The 23,198-nt window shown below is 39.1% G+C and overlaps 2 protein-coding genes across 4 annotated transcripts; both read right to left on the bottom strand.

Moving 5' to 3' along the window:
- Positions 1–3,336: 3,336 nt before the first annotated feature.
- Positions 3,337–9,414, bottom strand: LOC122669730 (probable sucrose-phosphate synthase 3). 3 transcript variants are annotated; one of them, XM_043866572.1, is made up of 13 exons: positions 9,006–9,414; positions 8,640–8,872; positions 8,201–8,264; positions 7,421–8,119; positions 7,104–7,241; positions 6,890–7,021; positions 6,631–6,807; positions 6,494–6,547; positions 6,345–6,407; positions 5,442–5,767; positions 4,793–5,411; positions 4,558–4,685; positions 3,337–3,818 (listed from the first exon to the last, which is right to left on the bottom strand). In XM_043866572.1, exons 1-13 carry the CDS (start codon positions 9,282–9,284, stop codon positions 3,539–3,541), a joined length of 3,192 nt encoding a protein of 1,063 aa, XP_043722507.1. In that variant the 5' UTR covers positions 9,285–9,414; the 3' UTR covers positions 3,337–3,538. The 3 variants fall into 3 exon arrangements, with proteins under 3 accessions (XP_043722507.1, XP_043722506.1, XP_043722508.1); XM_043866571.1 differs by having other exon boundaries at positions 4,793–5,767; positions 9,006–9,413; XM_043866573.1 differs by lacking the exon at positions 6,345–6,407 and having other exon boundaries at positions 4,793–5,767; positions 9,006–9,413.
- A 4,268-nt stretch (positions 9,415–13,682) lies between these two features.
- On the bottom strand, positions 13,683–22,303 carry LOC122666723 (B-cell receptor-associated protein 31-like). Its single transcript, XM_043862781.1, has 3 exons — positions 22,168–22,303; positions 21,762–22,128; positions 13,683–14,420 (listed from the first exon to the last, which is right to left on the bottom strand). Exons 2-3 carry the CDS (start codon positions 22,045–22,047, stop codon positions 14,092–14,094), a joined length of 615 nt encoding a protein of 204 aa, XP_043718716.1. The 5' UTR covers positions 22,048–22,128; positions 22,168–22,303; the 3' UTR covers positions 13,683–14,091.
- Positions 22,304–23,198: the final 895 nt, after the last annotated feature.

Genomic DNA, 23,198 nt, shown 5'->3' with positions numbered 1-23,198 from the left:
CGAATCTGAGATTTCTGAATCTGATTTTATAGTCTACAGATTACCGAAGCTGCAAAGTAGTGAAGGCAACGATGGGAAAACAGAGGTTTCGTTTTCGTTCTTCATTGCTTAGAATCCTCCAGATGCTCTACTCTCCTACAAAAATTTAGAATTTAGAGAATCAAAATAACGAAGTGGGAGTAAGAAATGGGTTAAGGAAAGATTAAAGTGTGGATGAGCGATGGGTTGGGTTAAATGGTGCACAAGGAGTGGGTTTGCGGCTGGGTGAAAGGTGATTGCAGGGGTAAGGGGCTGGACTTGGGTGCAGCGGTGGTGCAAGCACAAAGGCACAAGTCAGATTTCTGCTCATATTTGTTCAATCTCTCACCTAGAAGGTTCGTCACAAACCCTAGATCAGCTCTCAATCGCTCTCCTAGACGTTGATAGGAACGCTCAAAGAATTCATAGAAAAAGCAATTTTAGATTCTGAGTGGCATTCAATCGAACGGGTCTCTCCAAATCTCACTCCGTCTGTGATCTCTAATGCCCTTTCTAAGCTCCGCGGATCGCACAACGATCGTACAGTTGGTGCGCTTTTGATTCGAAAGCCTTCAAACACAGCAGATATGGTGCTTCCTCTGGTGAAGCTCGGATTGCAGCTCAGGTTCGCCCAGGCTAATCATCGGTTCCAAACAAACGTCCAAAGGGGGGTCGCACGCAAAGACCGCTTTACCCCTGTCCAAACTCTTTGCCCGAGCGGGGGATAAGGTGATCATTGCACGTGCGGTCCAGTCTGCGTCGCATAGGCTGCTACGGGCAGCTGCGCCGTAGACGATCTGAATTGTTTAACCTGTTACAGGGAAGCCTGTAATTTTTTGCATCAGTTTCATCTGAGTAATTGGGGATATATTTTACTGTTCTCATTTGTAAATGAAATTAATTAATGGTTAGAAAGAAAAAAAAAGCTCCACGGATCGCCTGATATTGTTCTAGCATTAATTGAAAAAATCTAAGTCATGTTTGGCGATCAAAGGATGACATTGATGGATCATCAGAGCAAATGCTGTCCTTTTACCTCTTCTTTTGGGCTGTTGCAGGAGTTGCAGATCCTCTTCTTGTGGAGATGAGAACAAGTTCAGTTGCAGCTCGCGAGGAAGAAGGAAATGGCAACGTTAAAGAAGGTTCGAATGCCTTCTTTTAATAAGGGTTAGAATAGGATTATTTTAATTGAAATGAAAATTGCTATTTAAATTTTATACTTAATATCGGCCACTTAAAGGATCCGAATATATATTTTAGAAACATAGGAGGTTGCACTGTATTTAGGGCAAACCTCAGGGAGTCGCTTTGTAATTTTCCCTTATGAAAATGGGTCACTACCATTTTTGCTTGAACTGGTATTTTTTGTGCAGTTAAAAGACTTAAACAATACAAGTATATATGCTTAAGGCAGAAGAAGATACGGACCAAGCATTTGTTTCTGTTTTTCAGTTCTTTTCTTTTCTCCTTTTCTTAGTTTAGTACCTTGTAATTTTCATCTACATATCAAGCTGGTAAGGGGTCATCTGGATCTACCATAATGGATGATAAAAACCGTTTATTGATCGATATGGATCGTTTGATGTGGTCGATCCGTATCAGTATTATTAATTATCAGCATCATCGACAATTGATACCATGAACTAAATCCTTGATAGCAATTCTCCATAGGCCTCCATCATCAAGAGAAGTCTGCTTGAGAGTAATGGTCTTCCTGCTGTATATGGGAAGAATAATTGGATTTTGAATAATTAGATCAATAAATGAGGTTATTCCACTTTGAGTTTAGCGTGTCTAACAATCCTGCATATGCTTGATAGGAATCTTCTCCTCATTTCAAGAAAAATCCAAATTATTAAGGGTCGATTACAATCAATTTTCATATCTTATTCTTCTAACATGTGAAAAAACATATCCACAAAATCCGAACGCAATTCAAAAAAACACATCTTTGGATGGCTTTGTTGAGGGTTGATGTCTTGAATGACATAATTGTAGTTGTGGGCTAATTCCGAAGGGTCGATAAAAGCCCATATAGAGTTAACGACGAATAGAGATTCTTCAAGAGTTTCCTCAACTATATTTCCTTTCTTTTTTTTTTAATGTTTTTTGTGCTAAAATTTAATTGGATGGAAATCAGCTAAAGATTTTTCTTTTCTTGAGTTAAAAAGAAAACAACATATTTTTTTGTCATCTAACCCTATATAGATGGATAGATAGTGAAGTCAAGCTAAATTAACCAAGAAAGCAAATTAAAAACACAAGGAGGGTTCATATCTGATCAGATAGTGTCGTTTGTTATTGTTCCACCTAAAAGCTCGAACGATTAGGGAAAGATAGCATCCGTGTAAACATCAACATTCCCCCACACGTGATACCATGTTCGCTGTGGTTTCACCTAGAAGCTCAAACGGTCAAGGAAGGGCAGCATCAATGTATACATCAACAGTGATCATATAGGATTAATATGGGGGTGATTACGAACATTTGTATAATTTTTTTTTTCCTTTAAATTGTTAGCTATTGGGGGTTTTTAAGGTTATGGGAATTAGTTAACCAAAAAAAGATTATGGGAATTCTTTGTAAACATAAAGAGGCACGAGGAAGAGAGCTCGTAACTGTGAGGATCCGGGGAGATGGTCTCTCAGAGCAGGACCCTCCGGGAGAGTCCATCGAGGGGTCTGGGTCTCAAAAATTGACAAAAAATCATCACCTCGATTAGAGTCAAGAACCCATGCATATAAAGAAGAAAAAAAAAAAACTATTGACTCTACTCTAAACTGATCCAACCAAGGGTCAAGTTCGTGTCATGTTACGGTACGAGGAAGGGGTTAGACACATAAGTCCATGGACTTATAATGAGAGATAAGATCTCACATCATGATAAGAGAGATGATGTAGCAGAGAATCTTTTCTCTACAATTTTAGTTTTCTTTTTGCTAATTACAACGATATCATAACTTAATTGGATATGATCCAAGATATATATAATATATTGTGATTGGCTCAATTTAGGAAAGTCAAATAACGGAGAGAGATTGGTATGCTAGCAGTATACGGTATGCTAGCACCCTATGTGTCTATTTCGCTTTTCCTACTTTAAAATGACTCCTTTACCACTCAAAGGGAGGAAGAGAGAGATAGACACATAGGGTGCTACCATACCCAGTCTTTTCCCTAACATAATATTCTTAAGGAGTTTTAGAAAGTTAATTTTGGGAAGATTGTTTTAAAAGCAAGAGTTGTCTTTGCCAAGGACTATGGAGAAACATACAAAAAAATTAAGACAATGTGACCTAATGAAGTAATTACACTGATAGTAACTTGCGTGCTGCTATCTATTATTTGAACAAAAGAATTTAGGAAACAATGGTGGCCATCAACTGGCTACATTTTGACTCACACCTATATTGCAAATAACTGAGGAATAGAAATTTGCACTTAATTAGAAAAGGAACAAAAAGAAGACTACATAAACCTCCACCTTGATATAAGATACAGAGGCTTTGTCCTCTCATATTCAAGCAATAGACTTGGATAGTGCCTTAAGAGCATTTGAGATCTCCTCAGCAGTTGCACCATTAGTGTGTGCCACAAATGGGCTTTCCCCAGGAACAATGTCATCCCTCATATAGCTTCCTGACGTCCTGAGCAACTCTTCAGAACCTTTCTGCACTAGTCCTTTCATGATAATTGTCTTGTGGGTTCCTGGAATCATTTCTTCATAATCTGCGTCACCCGTCTCACCCAGAATCACATACATATTTGCAACATTCAGTCCCCAGCGAACATAAAGATACCTAGCAGCCAGTTCATGAGAAGGCAGAAACACCATTCAAAGCTCAAAACAAGGGGAAATTTTCAAACCATCTGATAGATTAGAGGGTGATTGACACCAGTACAGGTTGTGATACAGATGATTAATGAACTTAACAAACATAACAGAGAAAAGAACAAAGAGGAATGAGATCCTATATTGGTTGTTCACAAGTTCCAAGCTCCAACATTGAATACCATGCAATTTATCAAGTTTAAATTGTGCTTGAAACTGCCACTGGAAATGTGTTCTAGTGTGACTACAGTTCAACCATCAAACAATTTGGGATCCTCTCTCCATCCCCCTCCCCCCCTCCCAACCACTACCACCAAAACTTTCTTGCCTAAATTGGACATACATAGGATTATTTAATAGGAATATCTTCTTGTGAGATTTCCATCCAAGAGGTGAATGACAATTAGTCTCAAATTTGAGTGTCACGTCTTAGGTTATCCAGGACTCGACATCCAGACTCCTCTGTATCTCTGATAAGTAGGTAGTTACATAGTTCTTCGGGAAACTTGAGGTACTAACTGTAATTTATGTCTAGTTTCCATCATTGGGTTTGGAATCTTTCATTGATAAATGCTTGTTCTGGTGTAGGACACAAACAAGCATTTTGTTGTTGCACACACCAAGTCTCGAAAGCCTAATCTACCAACAAGATTTAGTTTCTCATCAGATATACCATATACACAAACAAATAATTAATCAATCTGTACCTGAGAGCCTGAGCTCGAGAGGCAAGGAATGGGACAACTTGCATTCTTGTTGAATTCCTGCAGTACATTGGATGGCAACGTAGCCCACGCATCCTTAGCTTCTGCCTCAGATCATCCACTCTTTTTGCCTGAGAAAATGCCCATCACGATATTAGGACAATCTAGAAGCATAAATAATCAGTTACACTCTGCCAATTTAAAAACATAAATTATTAGTTAAAAAATTTATATATACCTTACTGGGATCCTTGACCAAATACGACACACAATGAGAATTTGCTGATTTTACATCTTCCTGAATGGGGCTTGAAGAATCATTAGAGATAACTCCTACACCATCCTGTGAGTTTATTAATGAATTCCAAATGGTCTTCTTTAGGCCTTCATGACCCCAACGGTAGTCTATATGTGTTGTGTAGTCTGGGTCTGGATAGGGCTTCCCATTCTCTTCTGTGTAAATGCCTGGGTAATACATTTCACTCCCACAACCACATATCAAAGCATCAAAGTCGGTTGCTTCAATCTTTCCAGTTTTCAAGAATTCTAGAATCTCAAACACTGGCATAGCTGTTGACAAAGCAAATCCTGAGAATCTAGAGGCTTGGGCATCTAATCGGACAGCCTTGAATATCTCTTGTATTACCTGAAGCATCTTACTGTCTGGATCTCCATTGTTGTTATATAAATCAAGTGCTATAACAATCAGTCTCTTACGCCTTCTCAGGGCAGGATACTTGTTCACCACATTCTCAGTCTGTTTCTTTCCATCCTTGTCTTCTTGGGGATCTGATGCTGGTTTCTTTATCTTGCTTAGGATCCGTTTCACTTGGTCTTGCACCTCTGGATCACCATTGGCTGCTGCCACTTTCTGTAATTCAGCACTGTCCAAGGAACCATCAAGTGACTTCTCCACATCAAATGAGAGTCTCAGGGACATGTCCTGCACGTCCTTGAGTGAGTCACCAAGGGACTCGTCTGAGGCCATGTCATCTACAGGTGTATCTGTTTGCCATTGAGGATGCCTCATCCGGCATGCTGCCACCCTCGTCAAGTATGTGCGGCAGTGTTCAGGCCAAGAGAATAGGTGTATATTCTTCCATCCATTCTTTCTGCAATCAAGCCACAGATTCTTTTCTGCAACTAGTTTAAGCAGTGCATCAGCTATGGCTTGTTGATCATGCGGGTCCACAAGTAACCCATTGTTCAGTGCCTAAAAGTCATCCAAAGAGATAAAAGGAAAATGTTATACTAGAACTTTAAGAAAATATAATACGAAGTAAACACTCTGCGTTTAACTTTTTGGACAGGCAATGCTAGAACACACTTTGTTAGAAAATTGCTTCTAATCAGATACAGCTGAGTTGAAGTCAAGTAAATATTTCACCAAGCTAACGAAGAAAAAAAGCTGGGGGGTGTAGAACCCCTTCATTAGAAACTTTCCCAAATTCGTCAAGAATTACCAACTTAATAGTACACTCAATGCTCTTCCAACTGGAAGTCAGTTGATGAAAGCTCAACCATTTCAATTATGGACAAGGTGACATGATCTTACAATATAAAGAGATTCCAGTTTTCTGAGAACCTTATGATCTAGACAGGCCAAATGTGTCATTCCATACTTGGAACCTTTAAATATTGATGAATATATATAGTTGCTGATAAAGGACATATCTAGTATGCAAAACAAACATTGTTTTTCTCTTTATATTTCTAAACATTCTTCGCAGTTTTTGTACATCATATCATTTAAGTAGTCATCAGCCAACAAGATTTAGATCTATCCGTACCCGATGAATGTCAACTGGACCACCATTTTTGGTTGCAACCATCGGAAGACCATGTGCAGCAGCCTACATAATGTCAAGTAAAAGTCAGAATTTAGTTTATCGAACAAGGAGAATGATATAAACATGCATGAGATATAATTGAATCTAACCTCTATTAAAGTAAGACCAAAAGGCTCAACTAATGCTGGATTTATGAAGACTCCCTGCCATGATTCCCAACCACTAGCTGATCAGCCTTCTTAAAACCAAAGAAATCTAGTTAAAGACAATGATCAGTCTAAAAAACCTTTGTTTTTGCTGCAAGGCGGTAGATGTCAGGTACATCAGTTTGCTTATGATGTTTTGGATATGCCACGTGGCCATAGAGGTCATACTTGTCGATCAGCTTCAATACTGTGGTGAGCACACTTGCATTGCCACCAGACAACCCATCTATATCCTCCCTATTCCCCATTATGAGTGTCTGTACAAGCATATGAGTTCAAAAAAAGCATCAGGAATATTATCTTAGGGTGAACCTGAGTAAATTGGGGTTGGTTCCTTACAAGATTGGCAAGCTCTCTCAATGGAGGACATTCCCCAAAGGCTTTCAAGAGGGTGGTGATGTTCTTTTTTGGATCTGGTCTTGACAAGGCCAAGATCATTGGTTTATGAGGATTCGTGAGGAAGCGCATCACCTGCATTGGCACTTTCCTTTGATCAAGGAAAAGATAGCTATGATGATATTGAAGATAGATAATGATTTCAGAAATGTCTTACTTCAGACCAAATAGGGGGGACGACTGCCCTAGGAGAAGACCCATCAGTGCCACCTGTAAGTGCAGTGAGCTCCCCTTCAACTTCAGTTGTGTCCTCTTGAACTACCACGCTGCTGAAATCCATGCCTGGAGGAATAACCTGCAAACCTCATACTCCTTCATTATCATCCTTATTTTGTTTGGTTGCACTAGTAAATTTTATAAAGCGTACATATCTCTCGAGGCATCTTTCCTCCTTTTGAAATAGCACCTCTTTAGGCAAACGAAAATAGTATAGCATAACTGAAAAAAAAGAACCAACCGTCAGTTCACACTTACCACCATCCTTGGCATGTACCGCCCATGGCAATTGACCCCACGTCTGGCACGTGCACGCAAGACCTTATCCAGCTTCACATCGAAGCCATCATATAAGCCCCACTGCTCTTCAATCTCTTGCCTGGTACTGGTGACGACAAGTTCAGCTGCATCAAGGGACAACTCCTCTGCTTCTATCCTCCGCATTATCCTGTATGTTGAATTGATATCCTCCTTTGATTGGCGTCCTTGCTTTAAAAGTTGTTCCAATTTGTTCCTTCCAAGAGAATGTCCAGTAAGAACCATTGGGACATTCAAAGCACCAGAAAGAAGTGCAGCACTATCCCCAGCATCTGCATAGTGGCCGTGAATGACATAAGGCCAAACAGGTTGGCCCCCACCAATTTGTTCGCCCAATACCTTCGACATATTAAGAACATGAGCAAGCGCTCCATCAACAAACTCTGGAATATGCGGCCACAGTAACTCTTTGCTAAGATATTTGTCCCGTGGACCAAATGGTATCCTTATAATATAAGCACCTCTGCTCTCACCGACATCAATTCCATCTGCATCTTCAGAGCCAGAGGTTAGCATCTCTGTGGGTTCTCCATAACTCCAATCAACCTCTGGTGAACATATCTGTCGAGTGAATAGATCCACCCTATATACACCTGGCATCATAGCAAGTGCCCGAGCAAGCTCCACAACATATTTGACCTGAGATTTCCTCAACAAAATTAACAACTTCCCATATCCAATAGTCTCAAAATTGTTTCCCAGATGGATATCTTATGTTACCTGGCCACCAGTGTCAGAATCACAACCAAGCTCCATGTTTTCTCCTCGGACCAAACCATGCAAACTGATCATAAAATAAGTTGTGACAGAAAATGGTAAAGTCAAAACACTGAATTACAGGGTTTCCTTATGTGACAATGTATGAATGGAATGTTCTGAACAGTTTGGAATCATCATAAGGATATTTCAAGTTTCCAAATTAATGATGAGTAGGTGCACCTCAATCAGTGAGCAACAAACAATATTGGAAACTAAATCAATGAATCCTGAATGGTGTTCAGAACAATTTGGAATCATCATAAAGGAATATTTTAAGTTTCCAAATTCATGATGAGTAGGTGCACCTCCATCAGTGAGCAACAATATAGTTCAATCTATGTTGGAAATTAAATCAAAGAATCCAAGATGTCGTGTATCACAGTTTCGCAAAAAAGATTACCTGATGAGGACAATGTACAGTCTCTTCCCCTTGTTATCGTCAGACCACACTTCAAGGTTGGAAAAGTTTCTCTGGAACTTTTTCCTTGGGGTCTCACAACTCACCAGCTCACCCATGGTATCCCCCTTCTCACCCTCGGACAAATCTTCAGACATGTCTTCCGTAGCATCCCTCCGTCCCTGCTCCCGCTCCAATCTCCTGTTTGCTATTCGTTGTAAATCTTCCCATTCTAACTATTCAATCACCCCCACAAACAAGCATTCTCAGACTTGGATTGAATTTTTTTATTTTTTTTTCAAAAGAACAAACAATAAGAACAGTATCTCTAATCATTTAATAAATAGATAGAAATGGAGAGTTGTGAACCTGTTTCTTCTTGCGGGCGAGATGCCAAATGCGCCAACACATGTTCTCAAGCCTAGAGCTGCGTTCATGAGTGTTGCGGGTGGCAACGACCTTGATCCATGTACGATGGAGGTCTGTCTCATCGACCCCTGTGACCACTTCCTCCACAAAGTACTTGGTTGGGTTGAAGTGGCCTCTCTCACGCAGGTTAACCTGTGATGGCTTATTTTCCTCGATTGCCGAAGCCCCACTATGGAGAATTGCTTCCAAGTACCCATTAATCCACTCATTCCCAGCCATTTTCCACAACCCAAAAGAATCAAATTATTTCCAAAAAGAATTCACCTGTAGTGAGTGTCACTATATTCAGGAAATGCTGGTTGCAGAAGAAAACACGAAATATTACATGAGCTTAAATATCCAAGTATGTCTCTAATATGCAGAAAGAAAGACAGACAAGAAGAGAAAACCAATTCAAATCTGTAAATTTATTTTTCTGTAGACTTGAATCTGAAAATGCTTATTTCATCGGAGAGAGAGAGAGAGAGAGAGAGAGAGATTAAGCTAAATGGAGTAAAGAATGTCGCTAAAGGCTTGCCTTGATTTTTGCAGAGCTGGGAAGAGATTAAGAGAGAGAGATTTTATTGAAGGTGATTAGCCTGGAAAAGGCATGGTGAGGGAAGAGAGGAGCGAGAGAGGAAGAGAGCGGCAAGAGTTTGAGCTGGGCAAGGCGAGGTTGGCGCGCGGGGAGAGCCATGTGGTGACGAAATAGTTGGTTTTTCACACGTGTCACTCTTCTTATAAGACGGGCATCTTTCACACGCGTGTGGCTCCAAAATAATCATTTCACATTTTGCACCTGAAGCTCTGCCCGATTCTCCATGCGATCTGACCGCTGTTCCTTTTTCTCCTCGTTTATTTTACCAAGTCTCCTTGTCTTGTGAGATTTGAGTTAAAAAGTCCACAAAATGAACGATTGTGACTTATGATCACCCTGTCTGAGATATGGAAACCTCATTGATATGCAAGAGCTGTGGTATTGCTTGCATCTCACAAGATACTCATGATCCACCAAGTGTCTAAAGATCATATTAATTAGTGAAGATCCCTTTTTTCTGCAATAATCAAAACCTCCTAATCACTATAACATCGATTAGATTGGTTGACTTTTCTTATTATTCTGATTCTACAGACATTATTTGAGGTATTGGTTTCGTAATACGGGCGATACGTATCTTACCAATACAGTATCGGTGAGATAGTATGGACAAGGGGTAAAATAGTTAAAGTCCTATTTTTAAAAGGAAAATCAGGGATAAATTTGTCTGATACAGCCGATCCATGTCGATACCGATGTGATACCATATCGATTTTTGGGTTGGCCGATACCCATTCTGATATTGTGCACTAAAACCCATAGAGGACGGTTCACCCACCATCCTAAGGTTCACAAACCCCTCCTAGGATTTTAGTTTGTTCCAAATACCCTCCTGATACCCATGCACTCTCTCGCCCTTCGGGATCCCATTCACCGTGGGTGGAGGGAAATTCAGTTCATAGTATAATTCCTAGATTTAAGCAGCTCATGGTATTCAGATAGGATCAAAGTTGGGGAAGCCACAGGATCTTGAGCCTTAATTGAACAAGATTCAGAGAAGAGATCCATTTATTAATGTTTCTCGTAATCATCACAGGGCTAGGCTAGGTTTTGGATAATATGCAATGGTTCCTAGAAGTCCATAAGAAATAGCAAGTAATGGATAACACAGTTAAGAAAAATGATGCATCAGTTCTATTCATCGAAGGAGATTGTAATATGTTCTCTTAAATAATGACCGAGCATGGAGATATTCAGATCTCAGTCCCAATAACCCTGTTGCCCATATTCTTTTTGAGAAGCCACAAAAAATAAAAAGATGTCAATCAGCTTATCTTTAGAAAGAACAAAACACACATGAGAGATGTTATTCCATACCCAGGATCCCCTTTTAGGAGAGAAATCATAGGCAAAAATACTTTTATTTGGGAAATATTTAGCCCTTAAAAGCCTACTCCTAAAAGATGAGGGATTTTTCAAATGCCTCCAGCCAAGGTGAATTAAAAGAGCTTCATTATGTGTGGAACTCAACCTAAAGCTAAGACACTTTATTTTAGACTTACAATAGTCAATCTAAGGAATTAGGGAAATCTTCCTTCGATGCTCAGCTTCTCCTCTCCAAAATTTAGAATTAATTGCATCCAATCTGGAGCAAATGCATTTGGGGAACAAAAAACAGGACATCAAATAGGTTGGAATAGAGTTTATTATTGATTTAATGAAAACCAACCGTCCTGCTTAAGATAATAGAGCAATTTTCCAATTTGCAAGTTTAGTTTGGACTCTATGAATAATATGAATCAAATGTCTACTTTTAGCCCCTAAAGATTAACAGAGGCAATCCTAGATACAGGGAGCTAGCAGACATTTCTTCTACTTCAAGGGGAAAAAGCCTTAGAGACAGCTATTAGGGTGTCTGTAGTCTGTGGCCCACAAGAGAGGCCAACTTCAACAGATGGAGAGAGAGAGAGAGAGAGAGGAAGAAGAAGAAGAAAAAATGCTGCAGTCAAGATCTGGTTTATTCATTACAGAGATACATGTATTCTCAGATATTGGTTAAGGATACTGATTGCAGAGCAACCCACCCTTGTCCCTAAAATTCATGTCATCTTACAAAAGTACTGTACCATGTTTTTGTTTGGATTGTCTCAGTACAGTAATATGGTTGAGGATTATTATCCTCTCCAATTCCTAAAGCTCGGCAGTGCGGCAGTGCTAGGTGGAGATGCCAACACGTGGCAGCTCGGACATCCAACAGTCCGAGCTCATTGACTATGTTGAGCTCGGACCGTTGGATGTCCGAGCTGCCATGTGTCAGCATCTCCACCTAGCACTGCCGCACTGCCGAGCTTTAGGGAATTGGAGAGGATAATTTTTCCATGGTTGATGTTTCATGAGAAGACTAATTGCTCACTTGTTCAATTAACACCCAAAATAGCAAGAGAAGATAACTTGAATAGATCTCTGCAGTATCAAACTGAAGGTTGCATTTCTCATCAAAACCCATTTCTTGCAGGAACTCCTTTCCCTTCACTTGCAATCATATGCTCAAAGGAAATCTCACTGTTTTCCCCCAAGGTATACCCACAAGTACTTTCACCTGTGAAATGATTTTGCAAAGTTCTACAACAACAACTCAGCCTTATCCCAACTAAATGGGGTCGGCTGCATGGATCCTTTCAAAATTTGCAAAGCTCTACATTAATACTTGAACCTAACCCAAAATTTCTTTCATGCTTCTTTTGGAATTCCAGCACTAACCTTCACAGAGAGTTTTGGCTGACAACTCAGCTGCATTTCGGCCCAAACTGTCTATACTCACCAATGCTTGCATTTAGCCAACTCAGCTGCTATTTCATTGATACTTGAAGATTGCTCCTGAGGAGGAAGCTGAGTATTCATGAGCCACAGGGCATGGCTCATGCTAACCGATCTACCTTGGCTCATTGACAGACCTGCAATCCATTCCAGCATGCTTCTAGACATCATTGATACAAACCTAGAAGAGGAAGGATGAATTTTAACTCCACCTTTGTTGGATCAGATGGTGTCATGTCTTGAACATGTCAGAGGAAAATGAAATGAGCAAACCCATGTATTCCTATTTCAGAACATGCATGCCTTAGCCTTATGAGAATTACTTGCAGAGTTAAAAGTATTACAGGTTTGGATGCCAAAAGTAAAGTAATATTTGTGAAAAAAGCAGGACCATGGCTGTTTACTTCACCTCACAGTCAGGCAAAAGTTGACAGCATCTTTGAATATTACATTGATAAAGGAAACCCTGCTCCCTTTCCCCATCCTCAGTTCGATACTGTAGTTATTGAGTATTTTAGGCTCCAGAACTTCTTGTATGCAGGCAGGGGGCGTGGGCTTGAAGCCTGTCTTCATGAGCTAACCATCTAATAACTGAATCAAATTGCTTATGGTCAAATGAGTGATGATTCCACAGATCACTTGCTTGGGAACCACAAACAACAGTCTGGAAATTGATCTCCACAGGCCATATACACAACTACTCAGCTAAATTGCTGCTTACTTTTCGTTGTCGTATTCTTCAAGTTCCCATTGAAATGAATAGAACATCACTAGTGCCATGAACACCAAAAGCTAAAGATCTTTTAATTCAAGTAAAGAACATGAACTCTCTATTCCAAACGTTGGTAGATTGGTAGAAAAGCAAGAAACAAGCCCCATCAAACATAGAATGTAGGAGAGGTGGAAAAAAGTGTGTTATTTCAGCAGAAAATGGAAAATAATATTTCAGGAAAAATATTAGCAAGAAGAAAAAACATAAGGGGATTTGGAAAACTTTGCATTAGTTCCACAGACACTGGAAATTAATTTGTGATGTAAAACTTGTCAATATTACCTCACTTTAAGTTATTTTCCCTCACTCACTGTCCATTATTTCATTTTACTTTACCAGTGAAATTTTTTTTTCTGTCACTATGCTTCACTTCTAGTCTAAAAAAATTGAGCCTAGACAAGAGTATCCAAAGCCAGTGAAGAATGAAACAGCTCGCCATATCCTCAAAAGAATGAGAGGAATAAACTTGATAATTTTCCATCTAATTAACCACATCAAATGACATAGAAACTGATCAATAAAATGTCTAAAACCATTTCAACCAATAAAACTCATCATGAAGAAAGATGAATATCCTTCCAACTTTTCAATTACATTGATGATCCAACAATGTTCGACCTCTGAGGAAAACGGACCAGAATTTCTTACAGTCTATGTTGGTTTCACCTCTTCAGCTGACTCGGTATCAGCAAAATCTAGAAAACTGAAGAATGAGAAGCAAAAAAAAAATAGAGATGGTACAAAATTTTCAACAGCATCTTCCCAAAGGAACCTCCCCATTTCAACTCCAAACACAACAGTCCTTCTAAAGAAGCTGTTGATCTGTATCAGTTCCGGTATGGTCAAGGAGACATTTGACCAAATAATATCACCATGCAAATGCATACTAATGACCAAATGGTTGGCATTCCACTAGTCTCTCAATTCCTGTATGCAATAGCCTGGCTCTGAAGATTTTGGTTATCCTCCAACAGGCGGTCATACTCAAGAAGTAGATCCTCAGATTGTTTCTGAAGGGCAGCAACATGAGCTTCTGCAGAAAGCACCTGTTTATCCTTCTCCTCACATGTCAATTTCATCTTCTTCAGATTTTCTGTCAAATTTGAGATCTCTTCCCGGAGCAATTTTATTTCCTTAGAAGTTTTCTCTTCTTTCTTTCTGAGATGCTGGTTCTCTGTCCTCAACCCAGTTACTTTTTCTAAATAGTGGTGTAAACGATCGATTACAAATCCGAGAAATAAGGAGTATCCTGCAAGATAAAACATTATTTAGGAAGAAATGAATTAGCTTAAAAGAAACCTGGCCAGCAATCAATGGTTTAAAAAAAAATTCAACTGCCCATTTGTCTTTAAGATGAGTTGTAAGAGTCTCTCTCTACATGCTAATATCCCGAGCTTGAGCCACATCCGAAGCATTTTCAATCACCATAAAGGTAAGGAATAAATTTTTCTAAAGTCATAATTCTGGCGCCAAGTGGTATACTGCAGTTATAGTTTCATGAACAAGATAGGACAGAACAAAAGGAGAATATCCAGATCATAGAAGACCAACCACTAGGCACTCCAACTTCCTCGATAGCAACAACAAACATCAAAGGACACGAGGAAATTAAACTGCACAAGTAATCAGCATTCTCAACAGAGTGAGTTAATTTGGCTTGCTTAAATACTTCAGCTTTCAGAAGTCTACTATTTTTTTCATTTACAAATTTCATTTTCTAATTGTTTGGGCGGAGACCGAATCACTTAATTATAACAAGGGAGTGTTATTAATTGTTTTCTTTTCTTTTGACAGTATATGATCAAAATTCAATAATATGATAGACTAATGCTGCAGGCCTTAGAAGTTAGAACCAAACATAACAATTACTGCATACGCTGATAGACCATTGTCCAATTCATGAATCATATATGAGTGAGCTATAGCTATTACTTTATAAAATCCTAACATATGAAATGACTGCTAGATTCCTTTCTCGTCATTACTGTGGTGGTTAAATACCACAATGTCCCCCCTTCCACCCAACACCATCAAGCTCAATGTTGATGGCTGCCAATTCCATTAGAGCTGAACTTAAGGCAGTTATCAAAGGACTGAAGATTTCAGTGGACAACTGTTGGTGGAATACAGTCATCAAAAGAGACTCCATGTTGACGATTATATGTCTTTCCGACTTGTTCTGAAGGTCATTGGAGGGAAAGCCAGATCGCAATGTCCTTACGGAAGTTATGTTTTCTTATAAAGAATGTGCTCGGTTATTTCACTAGCAGACAATGAGCCAAGGGAGGTGTTAATAGACATTCAATGAACTTGGATCCCTGGGCCATTTTTCAGTTCTCTTGTGAGTTTCAAGCCTTGGTGGCAGCTTTTTAGTTGTTGTACTATTAGCTTGTATGATCTGGTTGTACTTAGTTTCTTAATCACGATAAAGTTTCTTTGTTACTTACCCAAAAAAAAATTAAAAATGCAATATCTGCAAAAATTTTGGCGAGGATCCACCCAACAATTGGTACAAAACCAATGGTGTACACATGTTACTAGGGCTGGAAATGAGGTACATCATCATGCACCTGAAAGATTATATTTATTGCTCTTTTGACAACAACTCAGTCTTATCCCAACTAAATGGGGTAAGCTACATGGATCCTTTGAAGAAGTATGGAAAACTGAGGTCCCCACAAGGGAAAGGGAAGTAATAGAAATGAAGATTAGAAATTAAGAAATGAGATAAGAAAAGTTAGAAAAAGAAGATGAAAAATGAGAGTAAGAGGAAAGAGGCTAGACCAGGAAAACAGGAAAAACTCAGCTAAATGGTGTCGACAACGTGGATCTTTGCCCTCCAATAGGCTCTATCTTAGGTCATACTTGGCACAAGCCCCAAGCTGTGCATGTCATTCTTCGTTACCTCACCTATGGTCATTTTAGGCCTGCCCCTAGCTCTTTTAGCTCCTTCAATCGGGATCAGATCACTCCTCCTTACTGAGGCATCCTCAGGTCTCCATTGTACATGGCCAAACCATCTTAGGCGACATTCTCGGAGCTTGTCGCTGATCGGGGCAACTCCCACACCAGCTCTAATCCGTTCGTTTTTCACTTTATCCATCCTACTTTTGCGACACATCCATCTTAGCATCCTCATCTCTGCCATCATAGCTTCGCTACATGGCACTTTTTAACTGTCCAACATTCCGCCTCATACATCATACTTGGTCAGACAACAGTCTTGTAAAACTTTCCTTTAAGTTTTAAAGGAATGTGGCAGTCAGACAGTACTCCGGTCGCCCCTCTCCAGTTCATCCATCCCACTTTAATTCTTTGTGAAACATCATCATCTATGTCACTTTATTTGTTTATGATAGACCCCAGATATCTAAAATAGTCACTTGGCGGTATCTCTCTCTCCTCAATTTTCACCATGTCATTATCCATCATAGTGCAACTAAAGTTACACCTCATATACTCCGTCTTTGATCTACTAATCTTAAAGCCTTTTGTTTCCAAGGTTGATCTCCACATCTTTAACTTAGTGCTAATCCTTGCTTAGGTCTCATCCACCAAAACGAAATCGTCGGCAAAGAGCATACACCACGGTATCTCGTCTTGGATGTTCTTGGTTAATTTATTGCTCTGTTGAATGTGCCATAATTGTACTTTTCATGTTTTCCTTTACCATGCTAAGAAGGAAAAAAGTTCAAGCACCAAGATGCAGTTACTTCAAGCAAAAGCATGGGTTTATTATGTTGAGAAAAATTGTTAAGATCTAGATTTGTCCCGCTATCACAATCAGAACTTGGATATAGATGCAGTTACTTCAAGCAAAAGAATGGGTTTATTATGTTAAGAAAATTGTTAAGATCTAGATTTATCATGCTTCACAATCAGAACTTAGAAATAGAACCCGAAATGATAGAGTCCCAAGGGATACTGAAGTACTGGCAGTAAGAGTAATGGAATATTATATACAGGGACATGGAAAAAGGTTAGAAATATAACAGCTATTGAAAGTTTTTACATCAACGGCCGCACCAATATCCTTGAGTGTTATGCCAATTATTATTGGTCCATCAAAGGCCCAGTTCAGAGGATCACCGGTTTTAGCTCTAGCTTTGAAATCACTTGGTGCCAGTTTAATCAACAAGGTTTTTGTGTCTTTTGTTCTGTATCAGGTGGAATGAATGGTCTGTTCAATTAGACCAATCAAGAGGAGCAGATACTACCCAAAAAACAAACTCTCTCTCGGCAAATAATAATTAGGGGAAGGAATAAATATGGATTTGAATTGTTACTGTGATACAACTGTGTGTGAGAACCTGTTAAAAGACCTGCCGTAGTCTTCTTCTTCCGCTTCTATTTCTTTCTGGTTATCCTTCCCATCAGATAAGTTCCTTCTTTCTTTCCTTCCTTCAATCTATGTTGCTTCTATTCTCATCTAATTGTTATTCCCTTACTCCCTTTACATGGTTCCTTAGTTTTTTCTTTTCTCATTTTCCTGCTCTGCCCAACAAGATTCCAGCCACCTTAGTTATCCATCGATCCCTCTAATCCCTTCCCCTTTCTTCCTAATATTTTGGTAGTTGAGTCCTTACCTTAGGGAGACCTAAGCCCTAGAGTCTTGCCGCGAACCAATCTCACTTCTGTGAGATACAAGCCAGCAACTACAGCCGGTTACTGCAGTACCACTAGGCATGGTTTCAGGTCAATCTTATGCTCTTGCTGTTAGATTTCTCAAGCTTCCATTCACAGCATTTGACAGGCCTAGGGATGTAGAATCTAAGTGGAGAAATGGAATGATGAAGTGAAACTATGGGGGGAATGGAGAATATACCATTTGGGGTAATAGAGTTGGCAGTGGTGGTGCTGTTGTTGCTGATGATGTTGGTGCGGCTATTGATGGTAGTAAGAGCTGAGAGAGAGAGAAAGGGATGTGGAGGATATGGGCATGGTTTGAGTACTCAGTTTCGGTACTGGTTTCGCCCAGCCAAACAACCGAGTTGTGCCGAGATCTCGGCGAGTTGGTGCACTTTTTTTTTTTTGGAACTCATTTGATGGTTTCGGTGGGTTTTTGACCTAGTTTGGTCATGAAACTTGGTATACAGCCTATTTTGGGCTATTTAAGCACAATGGCACTATCAAATTTTCCAAAATCAAAATCCAAATAGGAGTTTGACTTAGTGGGAAACTAGAACATTCAGTTATTTATGCTATAAACCAGGACATACACTTATTTATGCCTAATATCGTTTAAGTAAATGATAATAACAAATATAAATACATTTACTAAAATGATGTTAGGCATAAATAAGTGTTTGCCCTGGTTTTGGCATAAATAATTGTCTGTCTTGGTTTCTGGCATAAATAAGCAATCTTGGATATTTACGCATACCACCCTTGTTTTGAAAGCTTTGTTTCCCACCGAGATGACCGAGACCACCTAAGTAAGTGTTTGTATACCAAGGTTTCCCACCGAGATCTCGGCCAAGACAGTGTATTTCACTATTTCTCCCATTTCGCCTTTGATCTCATCCCGGTTTTGCAAAAAACCGAGATATTACCGAGATCTCGGTGAGTTCTGTTCCATGGATATGGGTGAAATTGGAATTATGAAAAGAGAAGGTACCTCAAACATAACATATAAGAAACCTCAGGTTACCCAAACATAATATTTATGAAATGTGAGGTACCCCAGGTGTAATTTACCCTTCATTTTTTAATAAATAAACACCTCATCTGATAAAGACTAGAAATAATACAACTCACCAGGGGCATTGAGGACTAGTGGCAACAAGGGACTAGATAATGCCTGTGGGAGGGGGGGAGGGGGAATTACACACCAGCATCATTTGACATGTTATTTACTCGTGACAAGTTTGAAGGAACAATAATGCTTAATTGCTCTCCAGCAACATGACTTAGAGGATTTCAAAGGTGAAGCATAGCATTGTTTTTTACTTTCACTTCATAATCTCCTATGGTTTCACTCCCAACCATACGCAGTCACTCCTACTTGCCCTTCTTTGCCTCTACGTGAGAGCCTTGCTAACTTCACCTGTAACTCAATTAAATGCATACTATATGTTGGGGAACATTTAGGGTCTAAATCAACAGGACCTGAACATAAACAGACTGGGTCCATAATGGTTCTGCTCATGTGAATCATTTTTAGAGGATCATGACCAACTGATGAAAGGGTCCCATCTAAAAAGATTATAGTCACAAAATGGGTCAGCTTTATCAGATGACTATTCACTATTTATATATAATTTACTATCTTAAGTTCTTAACCCATCTTCCCTCAACAACCCCAGGGTCCAGTTGGCAGTAGAGGAATAGTATGGTACTTGAGAGTCACTTGGAACCCTCCCAGGGTGGGTTCTGACTTTTGAGGCTAAGGACAATATAGTTTTGGACTTCTAAATGTATGCGAGTGTAGATGGAGTATACTTTTAACTGGCAAAGCTATTTTTAGATTGCTTTGCCATTTGGCTTTTACACTTTTACATTATGTCTTTGAGGGTTTTAATACCCAATCAGTAAAATCTTACAACTTGGTTGTCAGTGGTCAGAAGACTACTTTACTATGTGTTTTACAGCTATATTGATTGTTTTACTATCAATAACATTTTTTCTTATATATATAAAAGAAAGAGAAAGAGAGAGAGAGAGGACGAAACCTTTTACTTGTCAACCAACCACTAAGAAGAAGAAGGTATAATTTAAATTTTTTTAATTGTTCCCCAAATAAAAACTGCAAACTTACATGGTTTTTCTGGGAGTACCTGTTCAAGGTAATGTTTGGGACTGCTAAGTCTCTTAAGGAGGGCCCTTCTAACAATAGGTCCCAACACCCTTAATTGGCACATATGGCAAGTTATAAGTGCCACATATTGCAACATATATTATTCACCTCATTTAATATTTAGATACTTCCACGATTTTGTAGACAATAAATAGATAAGATTATTTTTATCGGATTAGGTCATTAATTATCATTATCCCATACAAATGCTTTCTAGAATCTCTAACAGTCATTTCCCACTCAGACCAGAATATGCTTCAGCTCTAAATCCAACTTCAAGCAACAAAGTCTTATGGGATTAATAAATTTAACTTTATCCTAATCAATCTCCAAAAGAAAAAACGTTAACTTTGCATCTCAATGTTGTGGATAGAATACCTATCTCATCAAGTCTCCAATATTTCTCACAAGATATGGATAACCTTTTTTATTCTTTTGTATTAGGATCGAAGAACTTAATTGCTGAAAAGAGAAGTAAAATACAGAGGATGTAGTACAACAACAACAGATATAGACCAAAGCCGTTTACCCAGTAAGGGGACGAAACAATAGGGAATGACCCAAGTACAAGTACTTCCTGAGAGCCCTTCAAAGGAATGACTTAAAACATTTTTTCAATCCATGAGAGAAATTCAAATCCCACAACCATCAATAACAGGCACAGATGGCTTGCAATGTTCTGAGGGTTAATAATAAACAAAAAAATTACAAAAAAATTTGTATTAGAAAGTGAAATAGTTTAATAAATAATCTAATAAGAATAGCATCGATGATCTTGCTTAGGCACATGGTGTAGTCAAAATAAAGAAACACTGCATTGCCTATCTCCCTCTCAACATCCATCTTCTTCTAATGTAAAGAATTACAATACTACCAAACAAACCACACCAAATTGCTTAAGACAGTTTTAACTTAGTATTGTTTACTATCATGCACCTGAGGTAGGTTAGAGACACTGAAATTTTAGACAACATAATGAAGCTCCTCAAAAATCCATCATTACAATGCATTTTTGTGTGTATCAACATCCACCATAACAGTTCTCACACTTCCTATGTTATTCCAGTCAGTGACAACTGTAAATGTTGTACCAGCCTCTACCATGGCAGTTACTTCTACTTAAGCTAAGTACAAAGCAAACATCAACATCTGACAGCATTTTACAAAGATACATTATTATCAGTCACCAGCATCACCATAATATAACAAGAACAGCCTTTTCTGGTGCAAACTGCCCCTAAGGTTTTCTTCTTTTCCCTTTATTCCCTTCCCTCTGTTTTTTCTCCTTTTCTATTTATTGTTTGAAGGGTATTTGGCAGATCCTTGTGTAATCAATGAGGGTCTAAGGTGCAGATTTATTGCTCAAAAACACCTGCTAAAATGCCTAGTTGGGCAGTGGTATCAACTTATCAGATCTGATATCGAAAGAATATCCACTCACCAACAAACATGATAAAGTCTGGATTTCCCATAGTTTTCACATTGTCTTTCCCTAAAATTACCATTAGTAGTGCTACAAAACATTGATAAACAAAATCTCTTGCACACTATGCAGTGTTCCTTGTAAAGATTCCTGAACTGAGAGTTGAATAAAGCTCAGAAAATTTAAACTAACTACAAAATTGCAATTTGAACGATTTGGGTTCAGAGAAGGCAAACAAACAACTAACTAAAGATGCAAACGGGAAGCCAAATTTTTAATCACCCCTCAAAACTAGACAGAACAGGGAAAAGCCAAAAGTCCATTTACAGGGTAAAACGAGGTAGAAAGCAAAGAGATAGACATTGTCATACCAATAAGCGAAGCCTCTAGCAGGTGCGTCCTCCAGAGGACTTGATCCATGGGTGTCATAGTCCCAAGCTTAGCTCCCTTGTTCTGAATCTTGAGAATGCTAGTTATGTTCGAAGCAAGGATCACGGACATGGTACCAGCAATGGTCTTTACAGTGGCTGGGCCTTTCCCTGTTTTGAGCTGATCCAAGCTCTTCATCACCAACTCCCTCAAGGGCCCAATCTTCACCATTAGAAGCAATGATACGACCCCTTCAGCAAAAAGAACTAAGAACAGTAACTGAATCATCACTGCAACAAAGCCCACTTCACTACTATTGATAAAAATCACTTAACCTTCCTACCAACCAAGGTTAATCCCCATAGAATCCAAATTTCCAATTAGGGCCAAGATAAGAACAAAAGAAACAAGGATACTTCCCAACAACTGCTTTTTTTGTTTTTGTCCTCTAAGAATGAGGTCTCAAGGACGCGCATCTGCATATTTCATCACAAATCGGAAATAAAAAAGGCTTTTTTGCAGAAACGCATCTCTCATTCTCTCCCTTCCATATGTTGTCTCCTCAGGGAACGGAGTTTGAGACCCGAGAGACAGAAGGCAATGAAACATAAAATGTGAGAAAATGTGAGAAGGAGGTGTAAGGACATGACACTATGAAGAGGGATTATGATTTGTTTATATCAATGCATACAATGCCATTTTTTGTTGGGGTTTTAGGAAGAGGGGAGGATGATGGCTGGTTTGGAGATAAGGAAAGTTTGCTCTTTTTTTCTGGCTTTTGCTTTTAGCATTGCTTTGCCTTTCAAAGCAACATGCAAAACCCTTACCTGATGACCATTACCCCAATTGATACGTACACTAGTATTTCTGTATTTATGGTTAAAGATGATGGGCGACATTTTGCTCTCTTTCTATATATTTTTTAGATTACATGTTATTTACTCTGGCTTGCTAGAAACTATTATAATAGTCCTCCAAACCTCTTTGGTATTTTAACTAATAGGGAAGTAGTTTTCTGTACGTGAGTGTTGCCTGTTGCCTACGCAAGCACTCCCATGTGTCTATCTTTCTCCTCCTTAAAACAAAGGGACATAGGTGTCTTTTCACATGGGGAGAAGAGAGATAGACTCATGGGAGTGCTGGCGTAGGCCACACTCCCGGACAGAGATCTTTTTCCCTAACTAATATTTCAAGATGGGTAAATGAGTTATAGCTTTTCCTTCCCAATTACGTAATTTTCTTTATGAATTCTGGTTCTGCTTCTTTATCCCTATCGACATATCATGAGGTTCTACCGAGCTTAGGTATCATTATATATGATGGGGGTTTTGTGGTTGACACTGGTGAAGCTGGATAGGCTTCAGTCATTGCAATTAATAAGGCTATTATGGGTGCTACTCCAAACTATGGTTATGTTCGGATTGCACAAGAGTCGGAGG

Source organism: Telopea speciosissima, chromosome 7 (genome assembly GCF_018873765.1).
Source record: "Telopea speciosissima isolate NSW1024214 ecotype Mountain lineage chromosome 7, Tspe_v1, whole genome shotgun sequence".
Taxonomy (NCBI): Eukaryota; Viridiplantae; Streptophyta; class Magnoliopsida; order Proteales; family Proteaceae; genus Telopea; species Telopea speciosissima.
Note: the sequence above shows the minus strand (reverse complement) of the source record. Positions and strands in the feature narration are given on the sequence as shown.